The sequence below is a fragment of the Anthonomus grandis genome, chromosome 12 (genome assembly GCF_022605725.1).
Source record: "Anthonomus grandis grandis chromosome 12, icAntGran1.3, whole genome shotgun sequence".
In the NCBI taxonomy this organism is placed as follows: domain Eukaryota; kingdom Metazoa; phylum Arthropoda; class Insecta; order Coleoptera; family Curculionidae; genus Anthonomus; species Anthonomus grandis.
The window spans coordinates 11,663,312-11,683,926 of NC_065557.1; the positions used below are offsets into that span (position 1 = coordinate 11,663,312).

Here is a 20,615-nt window from a genome sequence, read left to right on the forward strand (position 1 = left end):
TATACAGTATCGATTCCTGGGGATTTGTTTTTCTTTAACGGTTGAATCGCTTCCTTTACTTCGGAAAGTAGTATCGCTGGTTGTCTGGGATAATTACTTGACCATAAATTCTCTGGTGACAGACTTCACTATGCAGATCTCTTCGTCTTTCTATACAGATCTTCACAGTACGTTTCTAAGATCATATTGATATCAGTTTTCAGATTTTTCTCTTTGTCCAAAACACACCAGTTCTGTGGTTTAAACTCCTTTGTTACCAGCTTTATGTTGGTTAATAAGTCCCTAGGCTCATTTCTGTTTCCAAGTTGTTCTATTTCTTAGCATATATTGGCGATGTATTTTTCCTTGTCTATGTGGCATTATCTTTGGACAAACTTTTAAAGACTGCTTCTGCTTCTCGCTTAATATCTTTCCTATGTTGAATTAAATCGTACGCGTATATTCAGTAATCAATGGTTTACGGCTTGCGTTGGTTGGTGATGTATGATTTTTTTATGGTTACAATTATCTCCTTTAAATATACCTTTTTTCATGATCATTTTCTACTCTTGATCTGGGCAGAGTTTATTTACCATGTTCACCTGATTTTGATGGATGCAGTATTAGTTGTTAAGTTGCTGATCGGGTCCGCAGTTTGTGGACTATAATCTCCATCGTTGCTTAATCAAAACGTAGTCGATCTGGTTCCTAGTTTTGCCATCTGGGTTCCACCACGTGAATTGTTTTTGAGGATAATGTTTAAAGAGATTGTTAATAGCTGAAATATTCTGTTGTATGCAAAATTCTACAAACTGATCTCTCCATTCATCCCTCTGGCTTAGTCCAAACTGCCTGGTAATATGTTTGATGTCTTTCGAAGCTTTTCCGACTCCTAATTAAAATCCCCAGGAAAAATAGTAGCTCACAGTTTGTCACGGATAGTGGTGAGGACCTCTTCAAGATGACCGTAGAATGCATCTCTGTTTTTAGGGATGTAGATGTTGGTGCATCGATTTGTATATTTTTTTCGATTTGTAAACATATTTGATTGGTGGTTATGGAGGCTTGTATTTTTTGAACATTTTTTTAGGTTTTTAGTTAAATGTTAATTATTTTTTAACTAAAAATTAAAAACAATATTTCTTTCTAACTGCCTGGATAAAAGTTATAATGTAAATATTCTGAAGCACCGCAAAATATGATGGTAAAAATGTTACTGATTAGAGGTAGTTATGTAATTTTAAATCTTTTTAAAAGCCACTAAAATGACTATAATTGAACTGAAATAACTTACAAACACTGAATTTAATCCAGTTTTTAAATGAAATAAAATCAAAATAATTGCAATTTTAATTGGAAAGTAGAAGATTATTCAAAAATATAAAATAAATCAAGTTTCTTTCTGCTGTTTGTACTTTATTTTATCAACCAAGCAACCCGCAGCAAATCCAAGAAAAAGAAATAGATAGTTCAAATTAATAAAGTTTTGGTAAGACTAGAACAACTTTGGGAACATTAGTCCGAAAGAGCAACTGGCTCCGTTTCGATGGTAATCGATAGTTCGTTCGGTTCTTTTATTTAATACATTTACTTAAACTTTGAAAGAATTTAATCTAATTTCACAAAAACTGGATAGTTTTTAAAGCGTAGTGTGCTCACAGATACATGAAAGGAATAGAGTAATTAAATCCTATGTTTTATTTATGTCGTCCAGGATCTATTTAATATTCCGCGAGGCTCAGACAAATAAAACTTTTTAAACTCAGGAGAGTTTAAAACTGGATAACAAGAATGTTTTGAACTATTCAGAGTGTTAAAGCCCGCCGGAGTTGAAATGTAAATAACCCTAAAGACGCCAGCGTCTTGGTCTAGTTTTACTATTATGTTACGTTTATTTTACATTTTATATTAGACGCTTTGTTCTGTTTTTATTTTAAGGCCAGACACATATGGCATATGTGCAATAAGAACAGCTACAAATTTTATGAACTCATACATACGTATTTCAGTAATAGGAGCATCTGAAAGTTAAGTGCCTGGAGTAAAACAATAATTAGTTAAACTCGTGTAAACGTAAAGTGTAAAAAAATTATGGTAAGTACTTAAAATAAAATTGAAAAATACTCTTCTAAATACTAGACAGTTATGGAGGATAATAATGGTATTGGGCCTAGAAAACTCCCTAAAATAATACTACTGAAAAATTTATCTTTTTTGAATATAAAAAAATACTGATGTACTTGGAATGTAAAAAACTGTGTTAACTGAAAATTAAAAAAAAGAAAGAAAATCTATCGTTTAACAAGGTTATTGAAATTGATTATTAAAATTATTTTTTGTAGTTAAGTTGTAAATATCTATTTTACTTTAAATTGCAAATGGAATATTCTATACCGAAAATATTGCATAAAACTTACGGTAAATTGACTTCTTGAGCTTTCGAGCAGAAATTCTTGCTTATGGGTAGGTAGGTAGTGTCAAGGTATAATGCTTTAAAAAATATCAATGATTGGAATAATTATAAGTCTAGCAGTAAATCTAAGATATTTAATAATTACTATAATTAGACGGAAGTTTATTTAAATTTTATTACTTCCAAAAAATAATAGTTGCTAAACATGGTCTACATTTCGCAACTTAAATATCGGTACTTATATGCAGATACAACAAAGAACGATATACCCCATTCACTCTTCTAATCCTAATCCCATTAACGTTAATTTTTCCATTTTTTTTTGAAATTTTAATTAGCGACTGTAATAATAAAATATTTTTCTATAATTCTATCTTTTTACTGGAACTAATAAATTCTCCTTTAAGCTAACACGTACAATGAGAAAGTTAATTCAATTTTGCATAAGCTAAAACAAAGATTGCATATGTGCCAATGATATTTCTATTAGGATGCTATAGTCCGTTTATTCTATAGTCCGTTTATTGATATTTTCTTCATGAGAAAGTGTTGTTTTAAAAACATGTATTTCCCTCTTGCATTGTTGTTGATCCTAATGATTTTTCTGACATGCGTAACACAATTTTTGCTTATTTCTTAAAAATAAGTCAATTATTCCCTAATATTTAGTGTGGATTTAGAGATATGCTAAGCATAGATAGAGTGTTTGCTAAAGTAACCAGTGATACTTTTTAAAGCTCAAATTAAAGCAACGTTACAGTACTTGCTTTGCTTGATTACTCAAAGGCCTTCGGTACGATCAAGTTTACATATTTTGGGTTTCTGGACAAGTCAACTTCTTTAATTTGGTCATATTTATTTAACAAAAACTGCCATAAAGATATATTTTTTGAAAAACTTATATTTTAGTACGAATATTTTATCCAGTGTACTACAGGAGTCTATATTAAGGCCATTGCTTTTAATAATGTACACTTATATATCCGATATTCTAACGTCCTTTAACAAATGCCATATTATGGCTTATACTGACTCAATGTTACTCAATGGTATATAACTTTTAACCTGATTTACTTATACCTGATACTGACATGACCGAAACTAAATCGGCGTTTGCAAATCATTTATTGGCCTCCTCACATGGTTTTTCTTTAACTCAGGGAGCGGATATTTTGCATGAGTGCTCAAAAGGCAAAAAACTGGACTTGTTAGAAAAAATGGAAATAACTAAAGCTAAGAAGAGCCCTGTCCTTGTGTGTGTGAACGATATTTTCACGTTTGAACCTCACCTCATTTATAACAACCTCTCTTAAAAAGTCTTTTCTTCTTTTTTCTTTTTCGATTTTAGATATTTTTAGTTTTTATTGTGAAGATTGTTTACTTATATTAACACTTATTAGTATAGTTCGGATTGTTTTCCATTTTTGATCATGTTACTTGGTGGCCTATGGGTTAGACGCGCGCCTGTGAATCTAAAGGTTGCTGGATCGTTCCCCACTGGTGACATTTTACATTTTTACTTTTTTATTTTTTTAAGCATATATTTTTATCTATGGTGGGAATTGTTAACTTAACCTAGCTTTTCTTTTGTTGTTAGTTGTAATGTGATCTGTGTAGGTCTAGGTAATGAGTTTTATAAGCGTTCTTTTTATTTTGTGAAAAATATCTTAATGTATTTTTTAGGCCTGATGATGCTCCGATAGGAGCGAAACACGTGTAGCTTTAAAAAATTATATGGATTTGATGAGACCGTGACTTTGTGTTTTTACCTTTGTTCTGATTTACTTGCTGAGGCCTCTGACTCTTTAAATGACGAGCTTAAATTATTATGCGAGATATTTCCTAAACATAATTTAAACTTAAATTAAAAAAAAACAAATTTAATGGATTTTGAAAATAAAAATGGAGTGGAGCTGGTAAAATCAAACATATCTACATACACAAAACAAAGCTGCGATTTGTCAATCTCGCTCGCAATCTGGGTGTTTGTGTTGATTCTCAACTACGATTTACCGAGCATGTAAAGAAGTTGAGGCGAAGGGCATTTTCTAGGTTAAAAACCCTTTTTACAAATAATTTTTTTTAAATTTTAAACTTATGTAAAATAAAAATGTTATTTTTTTTTTAATATTGCAACTCTTTATACTGTCCTTGCCTTAATAGGCTTAATAGAACTGTGATAAATGTCATGCAGACTGGTTAAGTTAATTTGATTTTTGACTAAAAATAATGATTTGAAATGGCTTCATATGGAAAATAGATAGAAATATTACTTATACAATTCAGTCTATAAGCTTTTAAATAATCATGATCGCAATTTTAATATCATATGCAATATCTTTAAAGCACGTCGTTCCATACATTTTGTAAATATAAGACGTAAGACTAAGTATTCTATGCCTCGCTTTCGTATATCATTTTATACTATGTTCTTTGCCTATAACGCAATAAACTATAACAATCTGAAAAGGTATTTTAAACTCAATATGTTTGACTATTGATTCTTGCTGCTCCTACAATAAAAACTTAAAACATTGTTTTTTCTATCTCTCATCTTTCTAAGAGTAAGCAATAGACAATTATTAAAATTATATTTGCGTCATATATTATATTATTTTGTTTTTTTTTTCTTCGTCTTTACAAACTTTTAGATTTTGCTTTGTTTTATTTTTCATTATCTATATGGCTGGTTAAGTATCAAGCATTCATTTACTAGACTTCCCAGCCTTGCATTTTTAGAATAATTGAATACTCTCTTATCTCTTTAATATTGTGTCTTTGTGTTTTATTAATACATGCCTTATTTATTAATTTATTCATAAGTGCTACTTTTAACTACCCTTAATTAAACTTAGCGTCTACAGTCAAGGATATACAAATTAAAGTTTATCGTTTAAGTCTAAGAGAGATAGTCGCTAAAATTTCTAAACGTCTCACAAATAATTAGTTCATACCAGTGTAAAATTAATGATTGCTCAAGCATGAGACATATTGATGATCTACTAGTACCTACCTGAATAAGTCAATTTTGCCCCCACTTTGTAACTGATTTTGGAATGGTGTCTTCGAACTGAGCCGAAACTGAAGGTAACTTGTAAAAGTCGATCAAAAGTGAAGGTGATGTTAACAAATTCTAAGTTAAAAATTCTTGTCAAAAAGTGAGTCAGTAAATGAAGAATATTATCAGAATGTTACGTGGCATTTTAGAGAGCAAATTTGTCAAAACAGCCAGATATGTGGAAAGAAAACTATCGATAAAGCACTATCTCGATCAGACACCATTACCTAATATTATCCCGGTCGACTTTTTCCTTTTTTCTGTTCATAAATTACCACTTCGACGAACTTGTTTTCAGTCAAATCACAAAATTGTAAAACATGTTTTGTTGGTGGGATTATTCGATAGCGCAAGGGTAGGTACTTATTATCCCTGAAGGGTCTATTTTGGAGGCAAATTTTGATGAATAATACATATCTTCCATTCCATTCCATTCAGTACGGTATTATCTGATTATGTCGGAAAAGGGATATTAATTTATTAAAATTTTAAAAAGAAATAAAAATATTGCCTCTCGGGAAATTGTGCCTTTCCCTTATCAACTACTTTTCATGTAATATCACCCCCAAACGGCCTATTTCACGCCTTGTTTAGTGCTTTTCTTATGATTCTTTCATAAACGGTTTATTAAATTTTTCTTTTTTATATCAGAAATTGGCGACATATTCATATATATGCAGTTATTTTTTTTCCTATAATAATTTACAAATTTGAATTTCTAACTTAATTTTTGTTATAAATGCCATATTGCTTACGTATTTTAAATTACAATTATTTTGTTAATTGTGTATTAATCTTTGTGTAATAAATTCGTATCTATGATACTTGCCATAACCATAAGAACTATTATTGAAATATTAAGATGCACGCGTATATATGGCACCTATAAGTTAAATTAAATAAATTTAATGATGGTGGCTATAAGACGAAATGTATGACAGTAATTATAAAAATCGTAAAAAAACTCTTCAAAAGGTTTGTCTTAGTTTATTAAGGTGCTAATGAACATAAGTCAATTCTCAATATGATTTGCCCTTTACAATTCAAGTAAGGGTCTTGTTTATCCTTATCCATACCACCCTTCCTCTTTAACTGGTACTGCCTTGTAGTAATCCTAAATATGTAACTTCACTTGCGACTTTTTATTACGATTTAAACATGTAGATTTTACTTTGATTAATAATTATCTCCCAAACTGTAATTTGGAAGCAATAATGTCTAATATTAATTTAAATGTCAATGTTGCCAGCTTTTAGTCTGTTTTTAGCAATCTTATAATAAGCTCTACTGATATTAAAACTATACTTTTAAAAGTTGATGCAAGTAAGAGTGAAGGTCGATTATGAATAACTATTACATAAACTATCAAAGCTTGGCATCACTAGCGCCTTGTTATTTTGGGTTAAATCGTATTTAAGTAATTGTGAGCAGCAAGTTGAAATTGGTGGTTGCTTCTTCAAGAGTTCTATAAGATTCACATCTACATCCTCTCCTGTTTATTCTACATATAAACTATCTTGTTCTTCTTTAGAAGTCAAAATATTTTCGGTTTGCTGACGAACTGTATAGGCACGTCTGCTCTTTTCTAGATATTGAAACTCTACAAAATGACATAATTATAATATTTTCTTGGACTCCAAGCTGTTTCTTTCACCACTATATAATATGATTAATACTATATCAACGATAAACGGAATGTTGCTTCAATGTAGCTGTCTAAGGAGATAATGTAGAAATTTCAGTAATATTTGTGCATTTAAATGTTTGTATGTATCTCTGGTTAGATCTAGTCTTGAGTTTGCTGATATAACATGGTCTCTTAACTATCAGATAAATTCGTCAAGTTTAGCACAAATCTATTAAGTTAACGAGATTTATCTTTTCAAAATTAGGTATATTTTCTTTCTTTTTACTGTCAATCATGTGACTATTACTAAATCTTTTGTCAAGTATATATAGTAAAATTCTGATATTGAGGTTGCAAAGTAAGAAAATAAATAGGCCAAAGTTCTGTGGAACCCTTTCTTGCATCGTCTAGCTTTCGAGTATCACTGCACTCTTCATCAGGACTTACTGCAATTTGACACGAGAAAAAAAGAAAACGATTTGAGAGTTTGACTAACACTTTTGTCTTACATTAATTAAATTTAAGATCGTGGAGATCTTACCAAGCCAACTACATTGCTGCGCCACTCATATCTCTTAAGTGGATGATTGAATGATGACAGATGTCAATGGTATTGTGAAGCTGCCAGTGTTGCAAGCATAAGGAAATTGATAAGAAACACTAAATGGTAAAGCAATGATGGTGAGAGAAAAACACAGTACACTGTATGTCTCATCTCACTTGCAGTGACGTAGACTCATGGCCCGTAAAACTGAACAAAAAACGAGATAATTAAACTTGATAAAGAGTTTTAGCGTTTAATTATTCATCGTGGGGCTGGTCTATCAAGAAGTGTATTGTTTAAGTTTTGTGACATCTCCAAAATTCTTGCGAAAGGTCTCCTTGGACTTGGAAGAATGAAACTAAGACGAAACCGTTAGAATTTTTCCCGATAGCGCTAAGATGTACGATACCTCCAGAGTTTGGGATTTTTTATTTTTCGAGTATACCCTCCTCGTATCGAATTTTTCACCGAAAATTGTTTTTTTTTCGAAATCGAACGAACTATACCAGCGACTTACTCCCATCACCTACATCACGAAAACACAGCGTTATAACGGGATTCGAGCAGAAATAAAGAAATGAGAGCACTTTGAAATTTCGAAAAAAGTCATTTTTTGACCTCGTTTTTGAGGCCAAAAATGGGATCAAAAAATGCGATATCTCGGCTTATATGAGAGCTGTGATCTTGCGAATGGTCTCGTTGTATTCGGAAAGACGAAGTTTAGACAAAACCGTTGGAAATTTCCCAATAGTGCCCATAGAAGCCAAAATATTGACCTCCAAAGTTTGGTATATTTCAATTTTCAGCCTATCGCATTTTTCCCCAAAAATTATATACCATCGTCTACATCACGAAAGCACCGGGTTATAACGGGATTCAAGCAGAATGATTAATAATTTTAAAAGAAAAGCAAAACTATATTTACAAGGAAACTTAAATAAAAACTTTGTTAGGATTGTTTTCGTAAAGAAGCATATGAGTTAAACAAATAAGAAATAATAAATTAAACGAATAAAATTTTTACATCAGTTTTAAAAATATTTAATTTTTGTAAAACTTTTGGTAATATCAAGATCGCTTGCTATTCCTATTATCGACTTAACTAAAATTCCGTACGGTTATTTAAAAAAAAAATTGAAATTTGACATTTCCTTAATTTCAAATAGTAAACTTTAGTAAAGTTATGATATATTTATTTTAAGATATATTAAGGTACACAGTGTAGTAACAATTTTAGGGTTACTATTGGGACCTCGCAAATCTAAAAAGACGTAAGTTCTTAGACGATTTGCAATATAATTTCTCTTCATAATATAAAATTTGAATTTTCGATGAAAAATCGATTTTTAAACAACCATAATTAATATAAAGGAAAATAATTTACCTCATTCAATTTTAAAATATTCATGTGAAAACTTTGCACTAATGCCTGCACCACACTTTTTAAGAATTTATCGCTTTCCCGATTGGTTTCTTTCATTAGTCTTGAAAGCCTAATGGATCCTCGAGCCCCGCCCGTAGACTTCCCATTAAAAATTGCAAAAAAATGCTAAGGAAATGGATCGGCCGTGCGAAGAAAAATAAATTCGAGAGTCATTGAAAGAATTCAAGTGTTAGTCTTCTGGTTCTCGTGTTTAAAAATTTAAACAAAGTAGAAGTTTCATTTCCTCTAAATGACCTCTGTTTTATTTAAGAATAGTTTATTTAAAATAATCACGTATTAAAGTTTTCGTCATTAGTCCTAACACCTAACTGTTTTATTAAGTTATAAATGTTTATAAATTATATAAGTTGAAACGCCGTATTTGAGCTTTAATCGGAGTGATCTACAACAAAGTTTAATTGCGTGTTACATTAGAGTGGCATTGTGTTAGCAGATAATTTTATCGTACTTTATAATGGGTTAAGTTAAATTTATGCACTTGTGTGAACTAGATTTGGTCGAGCTTAGCGTGTGTGGTAATATTTAAATGAGGTTTTTGTAATTCGAAATTGGTGATTTATGTAAAAATAATTACTGCTTTTTCAGATTTATACGTTCAAATTAAGATAATGTGTAAATCAATATAAGAAATGCACTTTTAGTCCCATAGTGTAAAGATTGGTGAGACAAAACGTTATCGTTTTTGATACTTGTGCTTTGATTCTCAAAAACTCTCATTTGTCTTATTCTCGAGCACTGTTCTTGCCTAACCATGCCAGTCAAATACCAGTGATTATTGTTTCAATAGATAATATTGATATATTTCAATACCAGGTGTTTTGAACAAAGCATCGGCATTTCAATAATGTTCGACTTTTCTATTGTAAAGCCTTATACTCTTGTAGATATAGTAGCTACTTTGCCTAATTATCCTTCTGGGCTTTTGAAATAAAATATCCATCACAAGCATGGTAAATTTTAAGAATCGTTGGCTATACAAGAATTTTTCTGGACGTGTTCAATAGCTTTTATTGCTGCCATCAACTCTCGTCTAGTGATATAATAGTTTCTTTTTATCTTTTATAACGTCTTACTAAAATAAGCTATCACACTTACAAATTAAAAATAATTCCTATATTGCTGGTATATTCAGAACAAATGTTTGTCCATGAATTAGATATGTTAAAATTATAGAGGTGCATTATGCTCGGTTAACCCTTTGAAACGCTTCTTCACAGTTTGCAGACAATTACATACCCTTTTGGTCTCCTTGACCTCAAGTCGAGGTTTTGCAAGTACAATATAGACAAAGGCCTATAAAGTGTCTAAATTGGCATCAGTGTTGAGACCATTTTGTAATATTACATGGCCAAACAGGCATCGAGATTGTTTTTGAAAAAAAACTAAATTTTTTAGGATTTCACTTAAGGTTGGCCTCTCTCAGATTACGAAAAACCTCCTAAACGTTCTTTATATTCTGTTTTTTCCAAAGTCGACGTCATACAGTTCAAGTAGGCATATTTTACAAGTGATTCCACATAACACAGTTTCTATGAGTATTTCAAAGATCGCTGGAGTATTGCAAAGGGAATATCTGTAAACTGTCGATGTTCACTAGTAAAAAAATAGTTTAGACTTATGAATAGACACTATTGTAAAAATTGTTTAGGCTTTTCTAACTTGATTGAAAAAATTGCATTAGAAGGTGCAGCAGAAACATTCAAGCAGCACTAACTTATCTTTCCATCAAATGCCATAAATTTGATGTATTTTTCAAAAATGATGTTCATTTACTCCTTTCTTATTTGACTGAAACTTTTAAAACTGTTAACATTATGATTTTTTGAAAACATTTCAAAACTTCTCTAATTTTACAATGGTGGTTTACAATTTTTTTAACAATAAAGCAATATAGTCTTTTTTAATTAAATCAGAGAAATATTTATACCTAATATTAATTGTCTGAAAATCCAGCTGTGCCTCAAGCATAAACTCACCTTAATGTAGGGGAAAATTAATTTAAGCCAGTGAAATCTGGATACCAAACTAATTTCGACAACATCCTAGAAGCTGCATAATATGATTATGTACCGCAAATAAGGGCACATTTTGATTTGAGAAATTATATAGCGCCAAATTGTTAAATTGCATTTTGCTTTTCATATCGGGAACAGTTAGCTTGGAAATTATTTGGAACTGTTTATTCAACAAAGTTTCAAATAGAGAATAATGCGTCCGAAAAAAGTAATAAAAAGCCATATTTTTTGAAAACGTTACGAGCAGGGTAATAACAAGTGGCGGCGTAACGATTTTTATCACAGGGTTGCGTGAGCCCTTAACTCGTAATTTGCATGACTTCAAAAAATTATCGGTAAAATAGGGGCTGGAGATCGTAAAATGAGTAGGTGTTGTAAGAGTTTAAATGATTATGGATACTGTTTGTCTGGATAAGATAAAATTTTATTTATGAGTAAAGGAGGAAATTGTTTCTGTAATAGTTCTTTCTCAGTTAAAGTCTGAATTGCAGTAAAATTGCAAGTAAACATAAAAGAAACACGAGGCAATGGTGCAACAGTTTGTGTCTTGAATTTTGCAAAAATATAAATTACGCCGAGTAAGTTTTTATTCATAAATCTTAAATTTTATTATTATTCGATATATTTTAAAATTAGAGTTTAAAGTTATACCTATTTTTAATCTACGGTTATCACAAAAAGTTTGTTATATTATTTATTATGTCATTAATTGTAAGCGTACTTGATTAAAAGAAAGCTAAAATATCTGATTTTTTTCTTTTATTTAATTTATAATTTTATCATTTTTATGAACATAATATTGTTGTATTTATTTTGGATCAGTGCTACAACATTAAATATTTTTATTAATAAAATGAATTGAAACAAAAAAAACTAATATAATACCACACGATAAATAAACATGATTCAAATTAAATATAATTAAATATAAAATTGGAAAAAAACATGCATGGGGTAGAGCAATTTTTATTATCTAAAGGACCCAGGACCATATTTACTCAAAAGTCTAATTTATATAATGACTAATTCATAAATTTTTAATATTTTATTTTTTTTAATCATAATAATATTGTATTTATTTTACACCAGTGCTACACAGAATTACAAATTTATGCCAATAAAATGAAAATAAAGCAAATATTCTGCATTTAGCCACTACTCACTAACTTAATACATATATATAATTAAAAAAATATTTTTGTAGATTATACTATAATTTGTTAACAACTTAATATTAATATAAAGTGACAGTATAAAATAAATCACAAAGATAATAGTTTTTTTATTATTCAAGATTTTTTTAATAAATTTACCCCTCCTCTAGTTAACAGAGTAAATAAAAACCTATAAATTGAACTACTCAGAAAATCATTTTTTTATGTAAGCCTTTCATGTTAAATGAAATTTGCCCAAAAATGCCAAGCAAATTTTAATAGACATTCTCAGTTGAAGTTTGTTTACATAGTCATAAAATAGAAGAATTTAAGAGTGTCATAGTAATCCCTTTACAAAAACCTATAAAAAATCCAAATATAGGGAGCTCTTCTAGACTAATATCACTTTTGTGTTGTATGCTTAAAACCCTGGAAAGACTTGGAAAAAAATAAAAATCTTTTGCTCACTAATTAATATAGTTATAAAAAAGGATTCAGCTCTATGCAGTAGCTCAAATACCAACCGATATTTGTTTGTGTTTGTATTGATAGTTGTTTGATGTTTCTCAGAAAATTAATCAGAATTAACCTACTGCCCTATTTCTGGATATTCAGGGTGCTTAAGATGTCGTAGACTTAAGCATGCTACAAGAAAAAAATATACATATCTATATTTAGTGAGAAAAATTTACATTAAAAATCAGCAAAATTTTAAAATTAACCCTAGATTTTTTAATGTATATGGGTTTACCTTAGGAGCCTGTATTAAGCCCCCTCATCTTTAATATGCATACTGCTGATGTACATAATATAAATTTTTACAGTATTACTTAATATGCTGGTAACATCTGCACATACAATACTTGTAAAAAATATGAACAATATATAAATTTTATAGCGCTTACGCGCAATATATAGGAAAATATCAAATTGGTCATTAGCAAATGGTCTTGAGGTTTCTGTAAATAAATCAAATACATGTATTTTTACAAGACAGAATATTCCTAAAATTAACTATGTCTAAGTAACAGAAAATATTAGGTTACCTTATACCTGACCAGTATGATGCAGCAGTATAGCAGTACATGATGGAAAAAGTAATAAAAAAGATTCTTGACTTGTGATTAAAATAATAAAAGAAATTTGAAATACTAAAAAAACACATTTCTTGACGATGATTAACTTTTTAACCCTACTAGGGAAGTCAATTTATATAACTTATTTTACATTTTTTAAAAAAATAGTCCATTATCAGAATATTACTAAAAATCACCACCGTTTGCCTCAATTATTCTCTATTTCCTCTTCAAACCGCCCACACTCAAGTCATTCAACACGTTTTGATTATATTTTAATAAAGGCGATATATAAATAGGAGGCAAGGAACATTTTCCTCGTGGCCCCACATAATAAACCATTTTCCGGGTAATTTTATTTATCAAGCTCCGCAAATCGTCGTAATTGTAATTCAGTTCAGTCGAGTCGGGCTAAAATCGGCGGAGACAGCCTTGAGAATGTCTTTTCTCTGCCTTTGAAGCCTGTTTCGAATTTTCCGGCCCTTTCGTTTACGGTTTTATCTACTGCAGCCAACGTACTTTATATGGTTTATCCCATCTGCGACTACAATGTTAGAAAATCTATATTAGAATAGATGAATATATCAGTTGTCTAACTTTATATCAACATCTTTTTTTGTGAAAACATATTAATATAATAAACTTAATAATAAGACGTTAATTTATGTTAAAAAATGGTTAACTTATAATTAAAAAGGAATTATACAAAAATAAAAGCAGTAGATAAACAACATGTACTTCTTAATATTTATTTTTTTATTGCAGAAAAATAATCAGCCTAACAATAATCGAAGAAGACAGCTACGAAAAGGACGTCCTTTTCTACGTACAATTAGGGGAACCACAGATGTCTGGTGGTAAGGAAATCGATGAACAATATATTTGACTCTACTCTTATATATATTTTTTTCATATTCTTCTCTTTCTTCGCACTCTCTCTCTCTCTCTCTTCGTCGTGTTTGCATGCTAAGTAAGTAAAAAGCCAGTGGTGGGTCTCGTTCTTGTATTATTCGCGTTTTATTATACATTTTTTGCACTTACGTGGTTTGTTTAGTAAATTGGCTAGATTCGTATGTATTAAGGCTAATAGACTATAAATTCAATAAAAAAATATATTTTATCAAAATAAATTTTCTACTTAACTAACATAAGACTGTCGTGATTTAAAAAGTGTTTTTCAATTCGTTATCCTAATCGGTTTGCTTATAGAGTAATGTTTTTTTGGAATTAAAAATAAGCGATTTTACCTACCCTGTCGAAATATAATAGCCCAGATTTGCAAAAAAATTAATTTTTCCGAATTATCTTATGATGATTTATTTCTTACAAATGTTTGCACATTTACCTTAGGGGAAGAAAAGAGTACTTTTGCTGCACAAAGTAAATAAAAAATGCCATTATCTTTTTCAAATGAAGTAAAAATTAGTATATTAGCCGCAAGAGGAAATAAATGATGCTCAGATCGCATGTTTGTTAAATACCGTGCGAATTATTCTTTATTAGTCCCTGGGGAAGTAGTTTCCTTTACTACTATTACTACTCTACTATGCTTAAAATAGGGTAAAATTTCATTGAGCCTTTAATTTAGTCATCAAGTCTACAATGAGTTGTAAAACTGAAAAATAAATACTTTATATTACTACAAACAAAAAAGTAAGCAATAATAGAAGAACTTTAATAAGAAATGTTATATACAATTATTAATATTTGCTGAACCATACCTAAAGGACGATTTAATTTTAATTGCACCATTGAATTTGTAATAATTTCTAAAGTAGTGGGCAGCCAATGGGGCTTATTACTGGAGGCCAATAGTAATGTAAAAGAATTGAGGCACTCTAGTTTGAAAGCCTTAATATTTGGGTAAATTGTAGGTATTAGCCAGATACTTGAGGCTAGCATGCGTGAATGCTGGGCAGTCCCCGATAACATGGTTCGCAGTTTCATTTTCCTCCCAACATCCTCGACGTTTTGTCATCGAGATCAAGTCTTAGATCTAGTCTAGAAGTGCTGTCACTAGTCATGACAAGGACCTGTCACTAGCCGAATTTCGCGCCTTTTTTAACGCAGCAAAACTGTTTTCTTATTTTTGCCTTAGCCTGTCTTACCATATGCCAGGTATCTGCTTGTTCAGGAGACTCCTCAATGATTCAACAGCTACATATTTGGTTTTACCGATTATAGGTTCGGGATCCACTTGCTAGTTTAGCAAGGGAGTCTGTTTCCTCATTTCCAGCATAGCCTTTTTGGCCAGGCCCCTTGACAAGCTGAACCCTGCAGCCCAACCTCACCAGTTCCTTCAGGATCTTTTTGCACTCTAATACGAGCTTGGATCTCACCTTTATGCTGTAATAGCTTGGTGCCAGCCCTGCTGTCTAACTAGATGGATACAACTTTATTGCGGTAATAACAATTAAGGAATTTCTGCCTGCATTGCAATATAGTGAAAACTTCAGCTTGTAAGATAATAGCAAGCTCTCTCAGCGAGTATGTCCTTCTAGTAGATGGATCCTCATTACAGAATGCCACAGCAGCTCTATTGTTTATTCTGCAACCATCTGTATAGTAGATGTTTAGCAATGCAGGCCCATTCGAGGTATGCCACCTCTCCTTTGCCTATGATATGGGTCACATAACAATTTGACCTTGCAATCTGCTTTGAGGAATAAAACAGGTGGTGTGCCAAAGTTACATCTTCTCATTAATAATAGGAACTCTACTTTTTTGGGTTTGATCCTTAGACTCTCTGATAGGCAAATTTGTCCACTGGCGAACATGCAGCGGCATCTTTCCCTGGGCAAAGGATTACACGGTTGTCAGCGTAGGCCTGCATATATAGGCCTACTATGTTTAAATAATTGATTATTTTATCGACTACTAGGCACTACAGGAATGGGAACAATACTTCCCACTGTGAGCAAAAGTGTTGTTTCATCATAGTTCTCTTTTTCCCTCGATGTTTTCATTAGTACAGCTTTTAGTCAAGTTTGTCTAGGTCCTCGGAGAATAATAAATATTTTCCGACGCCTAACAGTTGGTCGGTGCTTGTTCTGTATAAAATTTGCTCATTAATTACATTTTCAGTCTAGGAAATCTTAAGTAGTTTTTTCAGAATTTACATTTCTAAGGCTTCAGTGACTACCTTTAGTGACCAGATTTTTATCTCCTCAATATATATAACACTTCACCACTCAAAGGCGGAGCGCTAATGGTACCTCTTATCGCAAAAGATATTTATTTAGATTATATCACTTTGTTGTATCCTCATTTGTCGTTCAGTGTTGTACTCAAGTATTTCAACTTATTAACCCTCTCGATGTGGTTATTGTCGATATAAAATTCTCCGTTTTCATAGGGTTGTCTGCTCACTATCATCAGTTTGGTTTTGTTTATGTGGATATTAAGGCCAAACTCCTTACCCTTTGCGTTTATAGTATTAACGATGACTTGAAGATCTTTAATATTATATCTGCTATGATCACTGTATCGTCACCGAATTTTAAATTGTTGATGAGAATACTATTTTTCTTTAATGTTTGTTACCACTTGTTAGGTATTAAGGTTCGTGCATTTTCGAACAGGCTCTGTATATATGGTCCGATTTGGTTATTTTTAGTGATTTTTAAGGTATTTGCCTTATTAAAAAATTTTTGTTGAACTGGAAGTAGAAACTATCATGTTTTTCGTGTAATTTTTTTACTTCGCATTGTTTAGGTAACCAAGTATTCTTTGCCTTACTAATTCTGCAAATAATGTTTTTGTGAATTTCATTTTATTTTAGGGTATTACCTTTTGCTTGTCTCATTTACTCCATCATATCCAGAATTTTATTGGCCATCCACTCTTTCGTGGCTTGCCTCTTTTTGTATGTAAGAACCGCCTCAATGATGTCTTGTATGTTTACTTTGATCTTATTCTACTATTACTCTATATTCTAAATCTGTTACTGGTTTTCCCTTTAATCTAAAGTTGCTTATTAATGAGTTGAATGAGTTGAAAAATTTCCAAGCGTATTATCTGGGTGGTGGATTATCGAATGTGTTCGTAATAGCAAGTTTTTTCTTTTTACAGAATTGTACGATCACATCTCCCCTTTTATTCCTCCTTCTAAGTCTATATCTTTCTACAATTCCTTTTATCGATTTATCGAGCCTCTTCTCACTTTCGCATTGAAATCACCGTGAATTATACAGATTTAATTTTTTTATTGTTCTCATTAATTCCCGCCATTGTTTGTAGAATTTTTCGGCTTTATCGGGAGGTTTATCGGTTATGGGTGCATAAACTTGTATTATGTTTATATTTATCAAAATCCCAGCATTTGCAATAGTTATCTTTTGGAGTAGGGTACGAAGTTTTTGACATGTTTCCTGAGTGAAGGAATACTTAGGAAGGAAGTCTTTTATCCACTCCCTTTCTATGGTGAGTATCAGTCTCTTCAGCTCTCGAATGTTGCTCTAGTAACATGTTGTCCTATTTTGTGAGCACATCCCACCTGCATTTTTAGCCAACTATAATTAAAAACAACAATAACATGGAAGCGGCAACATTGTATTAATAAAATGATTTTGAAACGGCTTTGCAGTTCGATCACAATGGAATGTACTAGTAGTTGAATCTATTTCTTATGAGTTAGGCCTAAAGTTGCTTTACAGTTGGCAAGTCTTAGTTAAAAAAAATCTTAGATATGCAAACTTCCTCTTAAAATTTTATACTTTTATTATTAATAATTACTTTATAAATGTAGGTGCTATTGAGAATTTATAATGAGATACAATAGAATTCTGTCTAGCAAAAGTTGCAATACAAGAGAATTGTAATAGCAGACATAATTTACATAATTTAGTACTTATTTCTTATTGTTAAAGTTGAATTCTAAAATAAATAAGTAAAAAAAGCCATTTTACTAAGCAAACTGTATAGACCTATTTATAATTTTATATAAGTAGTTTCGGTCCCTTCTAGTTATTGATTTATGGATTTGTATTAGAGACAACACGTCACGTAGGTATTGTCTTGCATGTTAGCTTTAGAAAATTCATTGCTATCAAATAATGATACACAAATATAATAATAGGTTATATCATAAAAACATATACAAATAACATAAACATTATAACCAAATCATGGTAAAACTCAATTAACACAAATGTTGCGCTCATATCTATTTAATAATTTAAATCCATTACGATCGCATATTATGGTTTATAAAACTTATTAGTAGGGGTAATATAATAAATAAATTAATTTCAATTCAACATTACACTAAAAAGCTTTTATGAATTTAATAATCTGGTAATAATTTCATAAGTTATAAAATTATTATGCAATAAAAGCTCTAAATTGATCTAATTAACACTTTATGAGTATTAAATAATAGTTAGAAGGTTTTTATATCTAATTATCCACAGTACGTAGGGTGTTAATAGTTTTTCAATGAAAGCTTACAAGTATTGTAAAATTATTTTAGAACAGCAAATTCAATAATTTATACATAATTAAATTCACTTATATATGAAATAAAAATAATATGTATCATGATTATTGACTCTACAAAGTTTTATAAAATTGGTGGGAGTAGGCTTAAAATAAATAGGCTAGGTTAGATGACGGATCAATTTATAAAGAAAAATAATGAGAACTCGTTGGAATTTTATGTTATTTATTGGTTATATATCAATTTTATATAACCTGTTGGTGCATGTTTTGTAATATACATGGTTTTCTTTTAAAGATATTGGAATTTTCAATTTTCATTACGCAATAGGAGATACATTGGAATCATTTAAAATCTTTTTCTTTTAATCTTATTTAGACATTTGTTATTTTCTCGTAGTTTTTTCATTCTCCCACCCTTATCGAGACAGCTTCATTGCTATTGAAGTTAAAATTTTTGACTAAAAGCAGCATCCTTAGTAAGTAGCGTATGAAGTTCGCAGGTTTAGGACCAAGAAATCAAAAACTTCCTTTTTTAAAAAAGTGCTGACATTTTGACATTCAATTACGTCTTTTTCAAGGTTGTTTACTGTGGCATCCGTCCTCTTTCTAGTTAATTTAATTTTTTTAAATGGCCTCCCGCCGCCATTATAGAAACAAGTACCTAATTTATTGACATTTTGGTTATTATAGACTATGGTTATAAATCTCATCAGATTGCCCCTTATTAGATTTATATTTAGCAAAAATATGGCCAATTACCATGGTAAATGAAATTATATGTTCAAGATATACTTAAGATGGTAGCATATTTAGTTAAATCGGAAGAAGATTAAACCTTTCTTAATTTAAATGCCCTGTATATTCATAAGTTTTGCAAAATTTGTATTTAATAAAAATATATTAATACATTTCCTAACATACGTTTTCTAACACTAATACATTTACTTCTACTAACATACACTAATACATTTAACTAATACACTTACTTCTAATACATTTAATTATTTTTAAACTTTCTCTTAAATTAGTTTTAGGTTTTTTCTTAGGTTTGCTTTCTAAACTTTTCAATTAATTTTTTTTCATATTTAAAACCAATAAATTAAGCTGAGAGAATAAAATTTCTAGCAATGTGGTGTGATAATAAATGAATGTTTTTTAAATAGTTTTCACAGTTACTTAAGATTAGATTGATTTACGTTTTAGCGAATGGCAATAGTAGACACTTTAATCCATTAGTGCAAGCTTAGATGCTTAAAGTTCAATAATTTAAGATTATTGAAATTAAGTATCCAAAGTTATTTTTAAGGTAAAATTATTTTTTTTATGAAAAATATTATATACAAGTTCAGTTATTCTGTTATATATTTTAATGATTTCTGGATTAACTCTTATGCACTATAATCAATGTAATTATTTTTTAACTAATTACTTAAATAGAAATTAGATTATAAGATTTTGACAGCTAATAGAGTTTTTTACTATGATTCTTGACTTCAAAGTTCAAAGTCTCAATAAAAAATATACATATTTTTATTTCGGAAGCCATAATATATGTCATTAAGTAAAGTAATTTAACAAAAAATATTCAAAGTTTAAATAGCTAGTTCAAAATTTTAATAAATATTGTAACACTTATGATATTAGATCTAAGAACAATTATAGATAAGAAACCTTATCAGCCACTTCAAAGTATAAGATCTGAAACCAATATTTTTAGTTATTGTTTTATATTCATAATTATTATAGATTACATATGTAAGTCATGTTAAATTATTATGCCATAAAACCTCTAAATTATTCTTCAAAGTCACTAGATAAAAATTAAATTTTGTAACTTTAATACATAATATAATTTATAAATTCTAA

At 30.2% G+C, this 20,615-nt stretch overlaps 1 protein-coding gene across 2 annotated transcripts in view; it reads left to right on the forward strand.

The window, feature by feature from the left end:
• Positions 1-20,615, forward strand: part of LOC126743110 (sodium/calcium exchanger 3) — a 172,909-nt gene that overhangs the window by 93,444 nt on the left and 58,850 nt on the right. For both annotated transcript variants that reach the window (XM_050450073.1, XM_050450072.1), the window contains exon 2: positions 14,076-14,167. In XM_050450073.1, coding sequence (XP_050306030.1) covers positions 14,076-14,167 — 92 coding nt within the window. The remainder of the gene's footprint in view (positions 1-14,075; positions 14,168-20,615) is intronic.